Source organism: Piliocolobus tephrosceles, chromosome 10, assembly GCF_002776525.5.
Source record: "Piliocolobus tephrosceles isolate RC106 chromosome 10, ASM277652v3, whole genome shotgun sequence".
NCBI lineage: Eukaryota > Metazoa > Chordata > Mammalia > Primates > Cercopithecidae > Piliocolobus > Piliocolobus tephrosceles.
The window spans coordinates 126516973-126535201 of NC_045443.1; the positions used below are offsets into that span (position 1 = coordinate 126516973).

General features: G+C 50.0%; 1 protein-coding gene across 10 annotated transcripts in view; it reads left to right on the top strand.

The window, feature by feature from the left end:
- The first annotated feature begins 1409 nt into the window (after positions 1-1409).
- The window catches only part of GLT1D1 (glycosyltransferase 1 domain containing 1), a 128996-nt gene continuing 112176 nt past the window's right edge, over positions 1410-18229 (top strand). For 3 of the 10 annotated variants that reach the window (XM_031936400.1, XM_031936396.1, XM_031936395.1), the window contains exon 1: positions 1411-1641. In XM_031936400.1, the coding sequence (XP_031792260.1) occupies positions 1574-1641 (68 nt within the window). In that variant the 5' untranslated portion in view covers positions 1411-1573. Of the gene's footprint in view, positions 1642-1706; positions 1991-12395; positions 12442-18229 lie in introns of those variants that run through there. The other 7 variants (XM_023187258.2, XM_031936398.1, XM_031936397.1 and 4 more) reach the window with 6 other exon arrangements.

Sequence of the window (18229 nt, forward strand, 5' to 3'; positions counted from 1 at the left end):
CAGCTCTGTGCAACTTGTCCCCTTTCCTGTTTCCTCGTGTAATTCTGTTGGAAAGTAGAGTTTAGCAGAATGATAATATTTTCAGATTGCTTTTATCCTTAAAAAAGGATGTGGCCTGCCTGCCCAGTGCCTGGGAAGCTGAAATACCAGGAAGATGAACAAAATCCTGGGTGTTCTATTGAGAGTGAGAGGAGGACAAGATTTTGATTGTTCTACAATGATATAAAACTCTCCCCTACCCCATGGCACACTGAGAGGCAGAGTGGTGGATCTAACTGGGAGAAGGCCCGCGGAGCCCAATGCGCCCTCCAGGATGGACTTTTATGTCTTGATAAGCCTGGGGGTCACCATGCTGCATAACGAGGCTGGAGACCTGCCACTGACGGTGGTTATCACATGTCATGACTTTCTTCATTCCCACTTTCCCTTTCTGAGGCTGGAAGATATTTGGGGGGTGAGAGAAAATCGAGTTTGAAGGTAAATGAAAATATTGGGCACCCACTAGAATGTTCCACATCTGTAAATACGAATGCATCTTTGTAAACACTTAACATCTGTTTTGGGGGGTGCTTGTTTAAATCCACAGATGGTATTTTGCCAGAGGCCTCCTTTAGTTCCCTATTTCTCTCACTCAAGGTATCCTAGGCTGGAGATCCAGACCAGGTGCAGCCCATGTACCCTGATGAACCCCGGGTTCCCCTCTCCATCATCTTCCTCACCCCACAGGTGCGGCCCTGAAATGTGTTTCTACTGTCTCCTCACACAGTCTCCATGTTCCCCTCCTCTGGTTAGTTTTAGGGTAGTCTGGCCTAGGAAGGAATTTGGGACTGATCATGCCACGTCCCCTGGAATGGGACTAGAAAGGAATCCTGGGCTTCCTGGGGACCAAGGCCCCACTCAGGTTGTCATGGAAAATGAGGCTGAGAGCCCCTCTCTGCAGCACCCTGTGGGAAGGAACCCGAGGTCTCTGCTGGTCCTGGTGGGTACAGACCTGCAGCCATCCCGGTGCTCCGTGAAGCTCACTGAGTTCCCCATGAAGCCCATGGAAGCTATCACTGGTTTCCATGGGAGCGGACCATGGCTGCTCCTCTTCCCTGTGGGAAAGGGCCAAGGCCACCCCTGGTCCTGGTCACTGTGGGAAGGGACTGTGGTCACCGCTGGTCCTGGTCCCGGCGGAAGGGACTGTGGTCACCGCTGGTCCTGGTCCCCGTGGGAGGGACCGTGGTAATCGCTGGCACTGGTCCCCGCGGAAGGGACTGTGGTCACCGCTCATCCTGGTCCAGGTGGGAGCGGACCGCGGCTACCCTGGTGATGGACCCCACGGGGCGCACCCGCGCCAAACCGCACCCAGAGCTCGCGCCATCCGAGGCCCCTGGTTCCCGTCCTCCTCCCCGCCTGGCGCCGGAACCTGCGAGCTCGGGCGCGGCCTCGGGGAGGGGCGGGCGCGGCCTCCGGGAGGGGCGGGCGGGACAGACCCAGCCGCCCCGGCTCCCCCGCCGTCCGCGTCTGCGCCGCCCCCGGGGCCTGGTCGGCGGCGGCTGGGCTGGTCGATGGCCCGGGCGGCGGCGGCGGTATGCGGCTCCTATTCCTGGCAGTGCTGCGCCCGCACACGGGCAACGCGGTCACGGCCCAGCGCGTCCGGTAGGTGCAGGGCGCCCGGGGCCTGCGAAGTCGGGGGCGGGGTCTAGGGGGTGGGGACGCGGGACCCGGGGACGCGGGGCGCTCAGCCAGGCCCCCTCCAGCCGCGCCGGGGCCGCCCCCAGCCGCGCGCACAAACGGACGGGCCGGTGTCGCCTGCCAGGCGCGCGGTGGTCGGTGCCTCCAGCCCGGCGCGCGTGTCCCCGGGTCTTTGTGCGGCCGGCGCGTTGGCCTCGCGCTCTCCGGAGGGGACTGAGCAGGTGAAAAGGCCCGGGGCCGCCCGCGGAGGGGCCGGGGCAGGCCTCGCTGCAGAAGCAGGATGGGAGCAGGATCCGCAGGGATGCGCAGCAAGGTCTGCGGAGCTCTGGGCGGGGGCGCGTTTCCAGGCCGGGGACCGCGGTGCCAGCCCTGCCCTCGCGGATCGGGTGTCGGCTGTGTGCCGGCGTCCGGAGTCCTGTCCCCCGAAATCCCTTCCCCACCTCCCCTGCGCCCTCTCTATTCTCGACTTCCTGGCTGGTTAGCTCCTTCACACTCATCTTTTTCTGCCTTTGTCTTATTTGTTTACTTGTTGGTCTGTGTTCTGGTCGGTGGAACGCAAGCCCGGCGGGGGCCGGGGAGGGGCTGCCGCGTTAATCCCGCCGCCTCCCGCCTGCACCGCGGGCGCTCCGCCTGTATTAGCCGGATAAACATATTCCTTGAGGCGAAGCCTGGGAAGTGCCAGGATTAGAGCCTGCAGCTTAACAGAAGCTGTGTGTGTGTGTGTGTGTGTGTGTGAAGAAAAATGGACTTGCTTCATGAAATAGGTTTTCCAATTTACTTCCCCTCTGTGGGCCTGTTTCCTCATCAATTTATTTTTTTTAAATGGAGTCTCCTGGCGCCCAGGCTGGAGTGCAGTGGCGCGATCTGGGCTCACTGCAATCTCCGCCTGCCGGGTTCAAGCGATTCTCCTGCCGCAGCCTCCCAAGTAGTTGGGGTTACAGGTGCGAACCACCACACCTGGCTAATTTTTGTGTTTTTAGTAGAGACGGGGGTTCACCATGTTGGCCAGGTTGGTCTCGAACTCCTGACCTCAGGTGATCCGCCTGCCTCGGCCTCCCACAGTGCTGGGTTTACAGGCTGGAGCCACCGTGCCCGGCCTCCTCATTATTAAAATGAGCGATTGAGACTCCACCAACCCGTTCATGTCCCTTTCAGCTGATTTCTCCTGAAGCTCACAAGCAGAAATGACCAAGAGAGGATACATCCGTTTTCTGAAGTTTGCTGGAAAATTTATATTCAGGTTTCATGGTGCAGGTTTCTATTAAATAGGTCAGTGATGCTCCGCTTGGGTCTAGCAGTGAGTAGCCCTTTGTGTTCCTGGCTCTATTGGATGGATCAGCATCCAGCATACCAGTACGGGAGCGGAATGAAGGAGGTGATTTCACGTAGGGATTGGTGCTATTAAGAAAGCAAAACTAGGAGGCTGAGGCAGGAGAATCGCTGGAACCTGGGAGGCAGAGGTTGCAGTGAGACAATTGATCCGGGATCACGCCACTGCACTCTAAAAAAAAAAAAAAAAAAAAAAACCAAAAAAAACCCGTAGGGCGGAGGGGTGCGGCGGCTCAAACCTGTAATCCCAGCACTTTGGGAGACAGGTGGGAGAATTGCTTGAGCCCAGGAGTTAAAGACCAGCATGGGCAACATGGTGAAACCCTCATCTCTACAAAAAATAATTTAAAAATTAGCTGACGTGGTTGTGCGTGCCTGTGGTCCCAGCTGCTCAGGAGATTGAGGCAGGAGGATTGCTTGAGCCCAGGAGGTCGAGGCTGCAGTGAACTGACATTGCGCCACTGAACTACAGCCTGGGTGGCAGATCTAAACTCTAAAAAATAAAACAAAACCATTACCGGAAAGGGATCCTGATCCAGAACCTGAGAGAGGGTTCTTGGATCTTGCACAAGAAAGAATTCAGGGAGAGTCCTTAAAGTAAAAGCAAGTTTAAAAAGAAAATAAACAAATAAAAAATAGCTACTCCATAGACAGAGCAGCCCCGAGGGCTGCTGGTTGCCCACCCCCCCTTTTTTTTTTTTGAGTTGGAATGCCCTTTTTTTTTTGAGACAGAGTTTCACTCTCTTGCCCAGGCTGGAGTGCAATGGCAGGATCTCAGCTCACTGCAACCTCCACCCCCAGTTTCCAGCGATTCTCCTGCCTTAGCCTCCTGAGTAGTTGGGATTACAGGCACCTGCCACGATGCCCAGCTGATTTTTGTATTTTTGGTAGAGACAGGGTTTCACCATGTTGGCCAGGCTGGTCTCAAACTCCTGAGCTCAGGTGATCCACCCACCTTAGCCTCCCAAAGTGCTAGGATTACAGGAATGAGCAACTTCACCTGGACTTGGTTGCCCATTTTTATGGTTATTTCTTGATGATATGCTAAACAAGGAGTGGATTATTCACGCTTTCCCTTTCTATATCATATCGGGTAACTTCCTGACATTGCCATGGCATTTGTAAGCTGTCATGGCACCGGTGGGAGTGTAGCTGTGAGGACAGCCAGAGATCGCTCTCGTTGCCATCTTGGTTTTGGTCGGTCTTGGCTGGCTTCTTTACTGTATCCTGTTTTATCTGCAAGATCTTTATCACCTTGTATCTTGTGCCGACCTCCTATCTCATTCTGTGACTTAGAATTCCTTCACCATCTGTGAATGCAGCCCAGTAGGTCTTAACCTCATTTTACCCAGCCCTTATTCAACATTGAGTTGCTCTGGTTCAGATGCCTCTGACAAAACCAGATAAAATGATTGAGAGGCATGATGATGGCTGGGATGCTTTAGAGAATGTGGTCTGGGAGGCTGTCTCAGGAGATGACACTGAAGCTAAGACCGCAAATAGGCCGTCACTAAGATCTGGAAGGACGGTCCCAGGAAGGGATAATAATGAGAACACGGGCCCTGGGCTGGAGGAAGCATGAGCTGTGTGAGAAGTAGAAAGGCAGCCAGGTCACTGGACTGTAGAGAGTTTGGGGCCAGTGCTAGTAAATGAGCCAGAGAGAGAGGCCAAATCTGGCTTGTACATGTGGTGGGGAAAACACTTTGTGCTTAAGAAATAATTACCACTTAAAAAAAAATGGTGAAACCCCGTCTCTACTAAAAATACAAAAATTAGCCAGCTGTGGCGGCACAGACCTGTAATCCCAGCTACTCAGGAGGCGGAGGCTCAAGAATCGCTTGAACCCGCGAGGCGGAGGTTGCAGTGAGCCAAGATGGCACCACTGCACAACAGCCTGGGAGACAGAGCAAGACTGCCTTTCAAAAAGAGAAAAGAAAACCAAAAAAATGTTGAGTGACCAAAGAACCTGAACAGGCACAGAGTTAAAAGCTTCAGGCAACAAAGAAATATTACCTGTTATTTAACATTTTGCTCCTAACTTGAGCTATGTATCCACATCTTCCAAGGGCCCAAACTCACACCCACCCACAAGGCCACGTTACTTTTGTCCCAACTCAGAGGTGAATTAATAGAAAAAATAACGATGTTAGCTGCTCTCCTGAGATTCACTCTCCCATCATTTTGTTGGTGGTGCACTTTTGAAGTTGCCTATCTTGCTAGGCCTTGGGGCTATGGAGAGGCAGGAAGTGGGCAAGGCTTATGCAGAAGGTTGACTTCAGCTAAACTGGAGTAGAGGGCTATTTAGTCACTTTGTTCTTTCTTTTCCTGGCTGTGCAGAAGCAGAATAAAGGCTGCTATTCATGCTTTGATGTTTATTCAGACCCAGCATTTGTTGTCCTTCACCTCAGGAAGGATTGCTGGCGGAATAAAAAGAAAAAAGCAGAAGTTGCTTGAAGACATCTTCTGCATTGTGAAAGCTTAGGCTCCTTGAGGAAATGATGCTGGTGTCCTGGACGGGCAGGGAGGGAGGTTCCCTTGGTGACTGAGAGTCCCTGTGAGCTAATCAGCAGTGAGCAGTGAGGACCGGGCGTTCTCCTCCAAAATCCCTGCCAAAGACCCTGGAGACCACCCTCAACTGACCCTGGACCCTGGGGGAGGGAGTTCCCCAAATGCATAAATCTGGAGTTCCCATCAGCCTGGCAGAATAGGAGGCCAGAACTAGGTAAGACTGGATTTAAACCAAATGCATAAATCTGGAGTTCCCGTCAGCCTGGCAGAATAGGAGGTCAGAACTAGGTAAGACTGGATTTAAAGAAAAAATGAAGTGGTTCTATTCTTATACAAGGTGGTCATTGTAAATCACCACCCCGTATATAAGTAATGGTGCAAAATTCTGATAAATGTATTGGCCGCAGAAGCACAGGATCCTCTGGGGACATATAGGTGGGGACCGATCCCAGATCAGAGGTCAGGGGAACCTTCTGGTGCCTTCCAAGCCCGTTCCCTGCTGAAAAATTGCACGGTCCAGACCAAGTTTGCTTTGTGGCTCAGTGTTCTTATTTATAATGATGATACCAATATGGGCTGTGAAAGCAACTAAATGAGCTAATACACTCAGCATTTTTAAAGCAGTCTCTGGAACATAGTGAGGACTAAGCTCTGATTTTTTAAAAATCTTTCCCAGATTCCTGTCTAAGGGGTCTGGGAAGTCATGCCCGATAAACCATAAATTCTCATTAGGTGGGTTTTATTTGACCCCATATATCGTGATTTACTTTCCAATCTGACTGGCATAACATTATGAGACAAAAAAAAAAAAAAAAAACTAAATATTTAACCCCAAAACATGCTTCTCTGCCATATCTTGAAATGGCCCTGCAGAGCCATCCTTTGTGGGAAGAAAATCTGCCTCTGTAAAGAATCTCTGCCGGGCAGGGTGGCTCACGCCTATAATCACAGCACTTTGGGAGGCCAAGGCAGGTGGATCACTTGAGGTCAGGCGTTGAAGACCATCCTGGCCAACATGGTGAAACCCTGTCTCTACTAAAAATACAAAAATTAGCTGGGCATGGTGACACACACCTGTAATCCCAGCTACTTGGGTGGCTGAGGCAGGAGAATTGCTTGAGCCCGGGATGCAGAGGTTGCAGTGAGCTGAAATCACGCTATTGCACCCCAGCCTAGGAAACAGAGGGAGACTCTGTCTCAAAAAAAAAGAAAAAAAAATCTCTATTAACATAGTTAGACCTTTTTCTTCCAGTTCCTCCCAATCCTGAAGAGATTAACTAAAAGTCTAGCACGTTTTAAAGATCGGAAGAGGAAAAATTTGTCATTTATTGTCTCTAAGGGCAGCCACTGTAAGACTTCAAAGGAACCTTGGTCTCCACAGTCTTTTATCTTAACTTGAACATTCCCTTTCTATGGATCTCAGGTTTTAAGACAAGCCTCAACCAATTGTCAACCAGAAAATGTTTAAATTGACCTATGGCTTGGAACTGTCCCTCCTTCCCGCAACCCACCCCCTGCTTTGAGTTGTCCCGCCTTTCTGAACCAAACCAAATGTATTTCTTAAATGTATTTGATTGCTGTCTCATGCCCCCCTAAAATATATAAAACCAAGCTGCACCCCACCACCTTGGGCACGTGTTCTCAGGACCTCCTGAGGGCTGTGTCACGGGCCATGGTCACTCATATTTGGCTCAGAATAAATCTCTTAAAATATTTTACAGAGTTGGACTCTTTTCGTGGACAATAGTTGTGAGCTCTTAATCAGCATAATAGTCCTTAGTTAGCAAGGTGGGAGAACGGAGGGGCAGGCGTCTTAGGCAGAGCGTCAGGCAATGGGATGGGAAGGGACCATCTCTTTCAGAGCTGAGAGTCACGCAGCCTTCAGGGCACAGAATCCTGTAGATCAGTGACTCTCCAGAAGAGCATGGGGCACAGAGGATGTGCCGAGGAGGGGGAGCCGTTTTGCCCCCAGGGTCACTGGGCAAGGTCTGGAGACATATTTCGCTGTCACTGCTAGTGTTGGGGGCTACTGGCATTAAGTGGGACGCTGCACCACACCCTGTAGTGCACAGGACGGCCCCTCCCCAAGAGTGACCCCACTCGACATGTGAACAGGGCTTTGCTGATGAATCCTTCTCTAGGTGGGGTCAGGAGATGTGGCTGGTGAGGGAGACAGGGCCATGCAACACTTTCAATGTGCCAACAATAGGACTGCACCATGAAAGGCCATGAGACTTGTGTGTAGTTGGAAATCATGTATGCCTTTGGGTTTGACATATTTAGAAGTAAAATGAACAGGCCTTGGCAGTTAGGGGTTGGGAATGAAGGAGAGAAAAACCCATGATTTCCTTCATGATAGAGGGAAAATACTGGGAAAAAAACAGGAACATCTAAGGCTTCTGCTGTCTAGTAGTTTTTTAGAAGGTGTAGGTGATAGAATGGAATAATGTGTTTCTTGGGCAAAAAATCTGGGGGATCAATAACTTGAGAATTGATGTTACATTGTCTGTGTGTCACGTTGAATATTCTTCAGTATAAAGCATTCAGGGTGTGTAAGTTTCCTTTAAGTATAACCTGTGAGCTGCTAGCGAGTATTCTCTGCTAGACCTGCTCTCTGGAGATGTCTCCTAAGCACTGCACCATTAGCAACCCACATCAGAAGATTTGTTCATTAGCATAAAGTATTTCAGAAATTAGGCTGGGCGCGGTGGCTCACACCTGTAATCCCAACACGTTGGGAGGCCGAGGTGGGCAGATCACCTGAGGTCAGGAGTTCGAGACCAGCCTGGCCAGCACAGTGAAACCCCGTCTCTACTAAAAGTACAAAAATTAGCTGGGCATGGTGGCTGGTACCTGTAGTCCCAGCTACTCAGGAGGCTGAGGCAGGAGAATCGCTTGAACCCAGGTGGCAGAGGTTGCAGTGAGCTGAGATTGCACCACTGCACTCCGGCCTGGGCAACAGAGTGAGACTCTGTCTCAACAAAAAGAAATTAGTGGTGTCTAAGGTATGTGGTTCCCTGGGAAGATGACTCAGGTTTTTGGCCAAGAAGTCAGGGAGCCCTCACCTGCTGGGCAGCCCCTGAGGCTGACAGCTCTATTTGGTCTTGCGTCCCTGCCATAACCCTCTGTTATCTGGCTTAACTAGATTGGCTAGTGTGGCTGCCAGCATGGTCCAGTGTGGACTCGACCCTTCGGGCAGGGTGCTTGGAGAACACAGAGTTCTGCAGCCCAGCGGAATAGACCGTTTGGTGTGTGCGTGGCTGAATCTGGAGTGAGAGTTCCTCTCATTGTAGGGCACACCCGGTGGTGAGGTTAGAAGGAAGAGGTCAGAAGGGTCCCCACCCCTTCTGATCCCCTGAGAATGAACATTTGCCAGGAGAGCCAGGCCGTCCTCCCGGACAGTTTCTAACAGTGAAGTTCAAAATTAAAAGCAGCTCTGGTAAGTCTGACACCTAGAGAACCAAGTTCATTTCACCTGTGGAGGGGGGTAAACTGCACAAGGAGTGGATGTAAAAAATATTCACACGGAGAGTAAGTCGTGGAGATGTTTCAAAGGGCGCCCCCTGTTATGGTAAAATAGGAGGCTAGTCCTTGGAAGCATTGAAATCACCTTCTAAACCCGGGGCAACAAACTGCTGCCTGCCGGGGGCTAGATGCAGCCTCCCTGCCAGTTTTGTAAATAAAGTTTTAGTGGCCCCAGTTATACCATACACTTGCGTGTTGTTTGGGTTTCTGCTTCTGCTTCTCAGGGGCAGAATGGAGTAGTTAGAACACAGGCCCTCTGACCCACAAACCCAGAGGTATTTCCTCTCTGTCTGCTTCCAGGAAAGGCCTCCTGACCCATGCTGTACATCACGATATCAGATATTCGCTAGATAACTGAGTTGCATGCCGAGTGTATTGTCTGCAGAGCTGCCAAGGGTACTGGGGAAATGCATGAAGATGGTGGTGGAAAGAATGAACAAAGTAGAGCATTCAAGCTTCCTTGGCCCAGAGCAGGGAAGCCTGAGGGACAGTTCAGTCCAACCAGGAGTGTGTTGGCATCAGAATGATGGCAAATGTCACGCTGATAGCTGGACTTGGTGCAGCGGGGTGGTGACTGTGCGTTTGTTCTGTTTGTCCATCTGGAACAGAGAGTGCAAAAGTGCGTTTGTCGGAATGGGAAGCATTTTAGATAATGGGGGCAGATTGGAGCACTAAAGGACACTGACCAGAAGGGAGAGAAAGCAAAGGAAATGCAAACATCCTTTCCCTTCCAGGCCCGGCTACTTTCTGGCCGCATCATTCTGAATTCTCTGTGATTGCCAAGCATTTGGGAAGAAAAAAAAATATGAGGAAAAGTTTTCAGTTTTTCTGGATTTTCTTTCAAGGAGTCAAAGGAAAGTGTGAATGCATATGAAGTTGAGATAAGGAGGCTATTTTATTTTCTCCACCTTCTTTTGTTTTGTTTGTTTTTTTAAGAGCTTGTTACCAATTTTTCTTTTTTCTTTTCTTTTTTTTTTTTTTCTGAGATGGAGTCTCGCTCTGTCGCCCAGGCTGGAGTGCAGTGGCCGGATCTCAGCTCACTGCAAGCTCCGCCTCCCGGGTTTACGCCATTCTCCTGCCTCAGCCTCCTGAGTAGCTGGGACTACAGGCGCCCGCCACCTCGCCCGGCCAGTTTTTTGTATTTTTTAGTAGAGACGGGGTTTCACCGTGTTAGCCAGGATGGTCTCGATCTCCTGACCTCGTGATCCGCCCGTCTCGGCCTCCCAAGTGCTGGGATTACAGGCTTGAGCCACCGCGCCCGGCGTTACCAATTTTTCCACGTTCAAAGATAGCCATTGAGGCCGGGTGTGGTGGCTCACGCCTCTGATCCCAGCATTTTGGGAGGCTGAGGCAGGCAGATCACTTGAGGTCAGGAGTTTGAGACCAGTCTGGCTAACATGGTGAAATCCTGTCTCTACTAAAAATACAAAAATTAGCTGGGCACGGTGGTGCATGCCTGTAATCTCAGCTACTCAGGAGGCTGACGCAGGAGAATTGCTTGAGCCTGGGAGGCGGAGGCTGCAATGAGCCAAGACTGTGCCACTGCAGTCCAGCCTGGGTGACAGAGGGAGACTGTCTCAAAAACAAACAAACAAACAAAAAGACACAAAGATAGCCATTGAAAGTTGTTGCTGGGTACTGTGGCTCACTCTTGTAATCCCAACACTTTGGGAGACTGAGGCAGGCAGATTGCTTGAGCTCAGAAGTTTGAGACCAGCCTGGGCTACATGGTGAAACCCCATCTCTACAAAACATACAAAAATTAGCTGAGCATAGTGGTCCCAGCTACTCAGAAGGCTGAGACAGGAGGATCACTTGAGCCCAGGGAAGTTGAGGCTGCAATGAGCCATGATTGCACACTGCACTCCAGCCTGGGCAGCAACAGAATGAGACCCTGTATCACACACAAAAAAGAAACTTGTTAATATCTTCATTCAGCAGATATTTTTTTAGTGTCTCCCATGGGCACAGTGCTGTGTGGGCGCTACACAGAGAGCCGGCGTCATGTAGCCCCTGCCCTCAGGAGGCAGCCACTCAACCACAGAGAGCTTCTGCACATCAGCTTGACGCTAAGCATTGTCATTTGGAAGACAAGTCTAGCATTCTAGCATGGAAGACAGACACAAGCATGTAATTACTCAAACGTTTGTCTGACTGTGATATGATCAGTGCTGTGACGGAGAAGTGTTGGGTGATGACAGAGAGAGGACTTTGAATAGAGCCGACCTAGTTCCAAAGGGTGTAGGGTCCAAGGAAGAACTTCCCCTTCCCCCTCTGAAGGTTCACTGAAAACCAACTGACCAAAGACAGATTCATAAGAGACACGGCACACACCTGTATTGGTCATGGTTTTCCATGACATGGGAGCCTTCAGAATGAAGACCCAGAGAGACATCAGAGACTGGCCAGTTTATGCTTAGGTTCAACCAGGTATGGACAGCCACATGGAAATAGGACAATGAAAAGGGTCTGATTGAACACCGATAGACTGCTGGGGGAAGCCCAGCAAGGCGAGTCAGTCTGGATTCATCTTGGCCCCTCTGTGCAGCCTTCTTTCCTTCTGGTGCAAGGCAGGCCGTCTCTGGAATGGGGGCTTTGTGATCTACAATCAACACAAGGTAGTTTGTATTTTTTTTTTTTTTTTTTTTTTTGAGATGGAGTTTCGCTTTTGTCACCCAGGCTGGAGTGCAGTGGCGCGATCTTGGCTCACTGCAACCTCTGCCTCCTGGATTCAAGTGACTCTCCTGCCTCAGTCTCCCAAGCAGCTGGGATTACAGGCATGCACCACCACACCCAGCTAATTTTGTATTGTTTTAGTAGAGATGGAGTTTCACCATGTTGGTCAGGCTGGTCTTGAACTCCTGACCTCAGGTGATTCACTCACCTCGGCCTCCCAAAGTGCTGGGATTACAGGCGTGAGCCACCACACCTGGCCTGGGATGATGTCTTTATGCTCAGGTTTTACACAGGAAGGCAGGGGAAAGTTAGAGTAATAATTTTGGGTTTTATGGCTGACTTTGGGGAGAAAGAGTTCTGGTTTCCATGAACCCTCATGGGGAAGAGGAATTCTAGTTTCTCTGGTTAACCTCTGGGGAAAATGAGGGACCAGAGACAGGAGGGCGGGAGAGGGTCAGAGAGAGTTGCCGAGGCCTTCATTTTGGGGTTTCTTTTTTTCTGAACCCCAACCAGGGTCTGGGAAGACTTTGTCAAGAAACAACATTTTATTTCTCATATAGTTTATTTTTATTTTTATTATTTTTTGAGACAGAGTCTCTGTCCCCCAGGCTGGAGTACACTGGCACGATCTCGGCTCATGCAACCTCCGCCTCCCAGATTCAAGTGATTCTCCTGCCTCAGCCCTCCCGAGTAGCTGGGATTACAGGCATGCGCCACCACGCCCAGGTAATTTTCTGTATTCTTAGTGGAGACGGGGTTTCACCATGTTGATCAGGCTGGTCTCGAACTCATGACCTCAAATGATCTGCCCTCCTCAGCCTCCCAAAGTTCTGGGATTACAGGCGTGAGCCACTGCACCAAGCCCCATATAGTTTTTTTCAAAAAAAATTTGAGATATAATTCACATACCATAAACTTCACCCTTTCGAAATGTACACACCGGGGATTCTTAGTGTATTCATAAAGTCATGCAACTGTCACTCCTATCTCATTTCCAGACATTTCCATCACTCTCAGAAGAGACCCATATCCGTTAGCAGACACTCCTCCTCCACTGCTCCCCCAGCCCCTGGGAAAGGTCAGCTTCCTTTAGTCTCTATGAATAGACCTATTCTGGATGTTTCATAGGAATGGGATCGTACGCTATGTGGTCCCTTTTGCGGGCTTGGCCTAAAGTGTCAGTCCTTCATTCCCATGTGGCTGAGGAATGCCCCGTCGGCCAGATGTACACTTTTCCTTGTCTACTCCTCAACTGCAGAATGGTGGGCCTTTGGGACATTTCCACTTTGGGGCTATCCTGAGTCCTCTGCTGTGAGCCTTTGCACATGGGAAGTAGCCTTTTCAGCTGGGGCCATCAGGGTTAGCGAGGGGAGAGGCTGGGAAGCGCATTCCAGGCAGAGGGAACTGTATGTGTGGAGAACGCCCTGAGCCAGGAAGGAGCTTGTGAGACCCCGCAGAGGAGTTGGCTGAGGACCTGAGTGGGCAGCTCGGGGGTGGAATCCAGTCACTGTCACTGTCACCTTGTGGATTCTGGATTTAAAGCTGTCAGGATTGAAGGATGAGGGATGGAGGTTGCTGCTTTAAGAACAAAAAAAGTGTAGAGATCTGCCGGGTGCGGTGGCTCACGCCTGTAATCCTAGCACTTTGGGAGGCCGAGGTCGGCAGATAACCTGAGGTCGTGAGTTCGAGACCAGCCTGGCCAACATGGTGAACCCCTGTCTCTACTAAAAATACAAAAGTTAGCCAGGCGAGGTGGTGCATGCCTGTAATCCCAGCTACTCGGGAGGCTGAGGCAGGAGAATTGCTTGAACCCAGGAGATGGAGGTTGCAGCGAGCCGAGATTGCACCACTGCCCTCCAGGCTGGGTGACAGAGCAAGACTCTGTCTCAAAAAAAGTATATAGATCTGCATCCTATCTGGAAGGACCCTGCGATGCGGTGGCAGCGGGGAGAGAAGAGCACTAGGGGGACTTCCAGGGGTCTGGCTTGTGCCACTGTGTGCATGGTGGGCAGGTCCCTGCATGTGGAATACTGGCTGATGCCAGCTTGGCTGGGGCAGGAGAGTCATAACATGCTGACTGCAAGGTGCCTGTCAGACGACACACTCTGTAAGTTTTTGTTGAATTACAGCAGTTGGAACCCATGGGCACTCAGAGAGGCTTCTGGGCTGAAGATAAGAAGCTGAGAGTGGGACGAAGTTAGCTTAGGGGTAGGGCACTAGGGGTAGGACAAACTGGGAGATTACATGATCAGAAAGGAGATACGATGGGAGGGCAGAGGGCCCCGGAAATCCAGAAAACTTATGGAAGCCAAAGAAGAGGAATTTCCCAAGCAGGGGGGCTAGTTAGCGATGCTGGATGTTGCTAACAGGTCCACCTCCTCAAGACGTCAAAGGGGCAATGGCAGTTGGCACCTGAAGGTCTGTGGAGATCTTGTCTGATCTTGTTCCGCAGGAGTAGTGGCAGGTGGAAGCCCAGGCGTGGGAGATGGAGATGGCGAATGTGTGCCACCCTTTCATTTCCAGAAGTGCTTTTGTGATGGGCAGGGGAGAGAGAGTAGAGCCTGATTGGGGGAGATTGCTGGGTTGCTGGGGAAACCTTCTAAGGGACTTGGGCATATTTGATGCTGCCTGAAGGTGAGTGGGGAGAGGAAACAGGAGGAGGCATGACTGTGGGGTGGTTAACTCCTGAGCAGTTGGTTGGGGGGTGGGGGGCACTGGAGAAGGAGTGTGGCCTCTGCTGGGACTCCTGGGAGAGGCCCAGAGGTCTGCAGGTGCCAGAGGGGTGGGCATGGTGGGGCGCAATTGAGAGTATGCCTGTCTTGCAGCTGTAACTTTCTCTGTAGAGGAGGCAAGGCCATGAGCTGCTGGTGGCAGGATGGATAAGGACTGCAGAGGCTGGAGGAGAGGGAAGGTGTCACCATCCCAGCCCTCCCTGGGTCATTGCGAAAGCCTCTTAGCTTGTCTCTTTTCACTTTCAACACAACAGTCAGACTGAGTCTGCTGAAATGCTCAGCCAGATTGCATCTCTTCTCTGCTTCATATCCAGCACACACCGAGGTTTCTGCCAGGACCTGCTATCTTCTGCGCTGTGGGCCCCTCAGTGACATACCCTTCCCTACCCCTGTGACCTCCCAAAGCCCAGCACATCCCACGTCAGGCCCATAGCACCTGCTTTTCTGATATTCTGATATAATGCCCACTGATACTTTTTTTTTGTTTATTTGAATTTACTTATTTCTAAAATTCACATTGTTATTTTTAGGTTGACAACTAGTAATTGTATATATTTATGGGATACAGTGTGGTATTTTGGACTATAAATATATTGTGGAATGATTATATCACAGTAATGAACTTGTCTACCACCTCGAACACAGGTAGTATTCTGTATCTGTGGGTTCCAGGTCTGCAGTTCCAAGCAGCTACAGATCAAAATGTTAAAATAAATTATAGAAATAAAAAACAACACAGCCGGGCACAGTGGCTCACGCCTGTAATCCCAGTACTTTGGGAGGCCAAATTGGGCAGATCACCTGAGGTCAGGAGTTTCAGACCAGCCTGGCCAACATGGCAAAATCCATCTGTACTAAAAATGCAAAAATTAGCCAGGCATGGTGGCACATGCCTGTAATCCCAGCTACTCGGGAGGTGGAGGCAGGAGAATCGCTTGAACTCGGGAGACAGAGGTTACAGTGAGCCGAGATCGCGCCACTGCACTCCAGCCTGGGTGACAGGGTGAGACTCTGCCACACACACACACACACACACACACACACAAAACCCAAAAAACCCAAAACCCCCCAAAACCCCAAACAATACAGCAGGACAACTATTGACAGGGCATTTCCATTGTATTAGGTATTATAAGTAATCTAGAGATGATTTGAAGTATACAGGAGGATGTGTGAAGGTGATATGCAAATGCTGTGCCATTTTCTATGTGGGACTTAAGCATCCTCGGATTTTGTTATCCACAGGGGTCCTGGAACCAGTCCCCAACAGATACCCAGGGATGATTGGACTTATTACTTTTTGTAGTGAAAACATTGAAAATCTTTTTTTAAGCAATTTTGAAATATACAGTATGTTATTGACAATGGTCACCATGCTGTACAACCTGTTCCTCCTCCTGTCCCCAACTAACCCCCCAACAACCTCCGGGAGCCACCGTTCTGCTCTCCACTTCTGTGTGCTGGACTCTGTTAGCTCTTCATCTTTTCCCCTACAGTATCCACGTGGCTCCTCCCTCATCACCTTGAGGCTTTTTTTTTTTTTTTTTTTTTTCCTGAGACCGAGTCTCTCTGTCACCCAGGCTGGAGTACAGTGGCGTGACATTAGCTCACTGCAACCTCCACTTCCCTGGTTCAAGTGATTCTCCTGCCTCAGCCTCCTGAGTAGCGGGAATTACAGGCGTGCACTACCATACCCGCCTAATTCTTGTATTTTTAGTAGAGATGGAGTTTCACCATGTTGGCCAGGCTGGTCTCGAACTCCTGACTTCAGGTGATCCACCCAATTTGGCCTCCGAAAGTGCTGGGATTACAGGCATGAGCCACTGTGCCAGCCACCTTCAGGTCCCCTTCTTTAGTGGGACCTCCCATACCCACCCTTCTCAAATGGCAGCCCCTCCCACCGCACACTCTCTCCCTGTCTCCCTGGGGCTGGTGGTTTTCCTCCCTCCCAGGTTCAAGCGATTCTCCTGCCTCAGCCTCCTGAGTAGCTGGGATTATAGGCACCCGCCACCATGCCTGGATAATCTTTTTGTATTTTTAGTAGAGATGGGGTTTCACCATGTGTCAGGCTGGTCTTGAACTCCTGATCCACCCGCCTCAGCCTCCCGAAGTGCTGGGATTATAGGCGTGAGCCACCGCGCCCAGCCGATTCAAGGGTAATTTTCAGTATACTTGATTTTCTTGTATGTGCTGATTTTGTAATCAATGCCCCAAGTAAGATGTGAACTCCATCTTCCATATAAATGCAGTACAGAGGGGTTATAACAGAGACAGGCTCAAAACTAAATGGAAATTTTGAGAGACTGCGGTGTGGTAGGACATGGGGCTGTCAGGAGAGTTCTCTGGAAGGAGCTGGCATTAGAAAGTGTCATGTCAGAGGCGTGGAGACTCAAGAAGGGAGCGTGATGTGCCAGAGGTCCTGCCGTGGGAGGGTGGTTGGAGTGGAGTGCACTTCTGCCATGCAGGGTGAGCTGTGTTCTGAGCTGAGGCATTTATCCCAGAGACACACTCAGCCATTAGTTTATTCCCTAAGCAGAATAGAAATGGTCCCCATTCTCATGTGGTTGACAGTTGAACTGGATACAGTGACCTCTTTGCAGGTTTTAATCAGAAAAGAGACCTGGTCCCATTTGTTGTGTATGCACACACGTGCGCACACACACATGTACACACACACCTTGAACAATTAAAAAAGATAACACATGCATGTGGTAAAAGCTATCCAACAATACAAAAGCTTGTGTGTCTCTTTCTCTTTCTCTCTCTCTCTCTCTCTCTCTCTCTCTCTCTCTGTATCTTTCTTTCTTTCATTTTGAGACAGGGTCTCACTCTGTTGAGACCCAGGCTGAAGTGCACTGGCGTGATCGTGGCTCTCTGTAGTCTTGAATTCCTGGACTCATCGATCCTCCTACCTCAGCCTCCCAAACAGCTGGGACCACAGGTGCATGTCTCTACACCCAGCTAATTTTTAAAATTTTTTGTAGACACAGAGTTTCATCACGTTGTCTAGACTGGTCTCGAACTCCTGAGCTCAAATGATCCTCCCACTTCTGCCTCCCAAAGTGCTGTGATAACAGGTGGGAGCCACTGCACCTGGCCTGATTCTCCTTTTTGGACGCAATCATTGTTATCTCTTTTTAATGTATCCTTCTAGAGATATTCTATGTGCACACAGTGTATGTACCCAAAAGTATCTTCACTTTGCTCTGTTTTCATTAATAGTGAATGTTGGAATTCGTTCTTAATACTTCATAGTGATCTATTGCATTCTTTTGATGGCAAAAGAACATGATTAGGTCCATCTACCATAATATAACGAGTGCCCTGTGGATGCACGTTGAGGTAGTTTTTTAGTCTTTTTGCTACTTCACAGCTGCAGTGCGTATTCCTGGGTGCAGGCTTTTGCACATATATCCAAGTATACCTTTGGAATAAATTCCTAGAAGTGGAGTTATTTGGTCACAGGGTTTGTGCATTTAAAATTCTCTAGCTGCTGTTACATTGCCCGCTAGAGAGGTTGTACCAGTTTGCTTTCTCACAGATAATGTATAGGAGTGTTTATTTCACGAGGCCTCCAGTCAACTTTTTAATCTTTACAGATGTTCTGGATTAAAAAGATGGCTGATATTGAGCATCATTTTCTTTGTTCAAGAGTCCAGTGTATTTCTTTTTCTATAGACTGCAATTTTGTGCCTATCTCTATTTTTCTTTTTCTCCTTCCTTCCTTCCTTCCTTCCTTCCTTCCTTCCTTCCTTCCTTCCTTCCTTCCTTCCTTCCTCCCT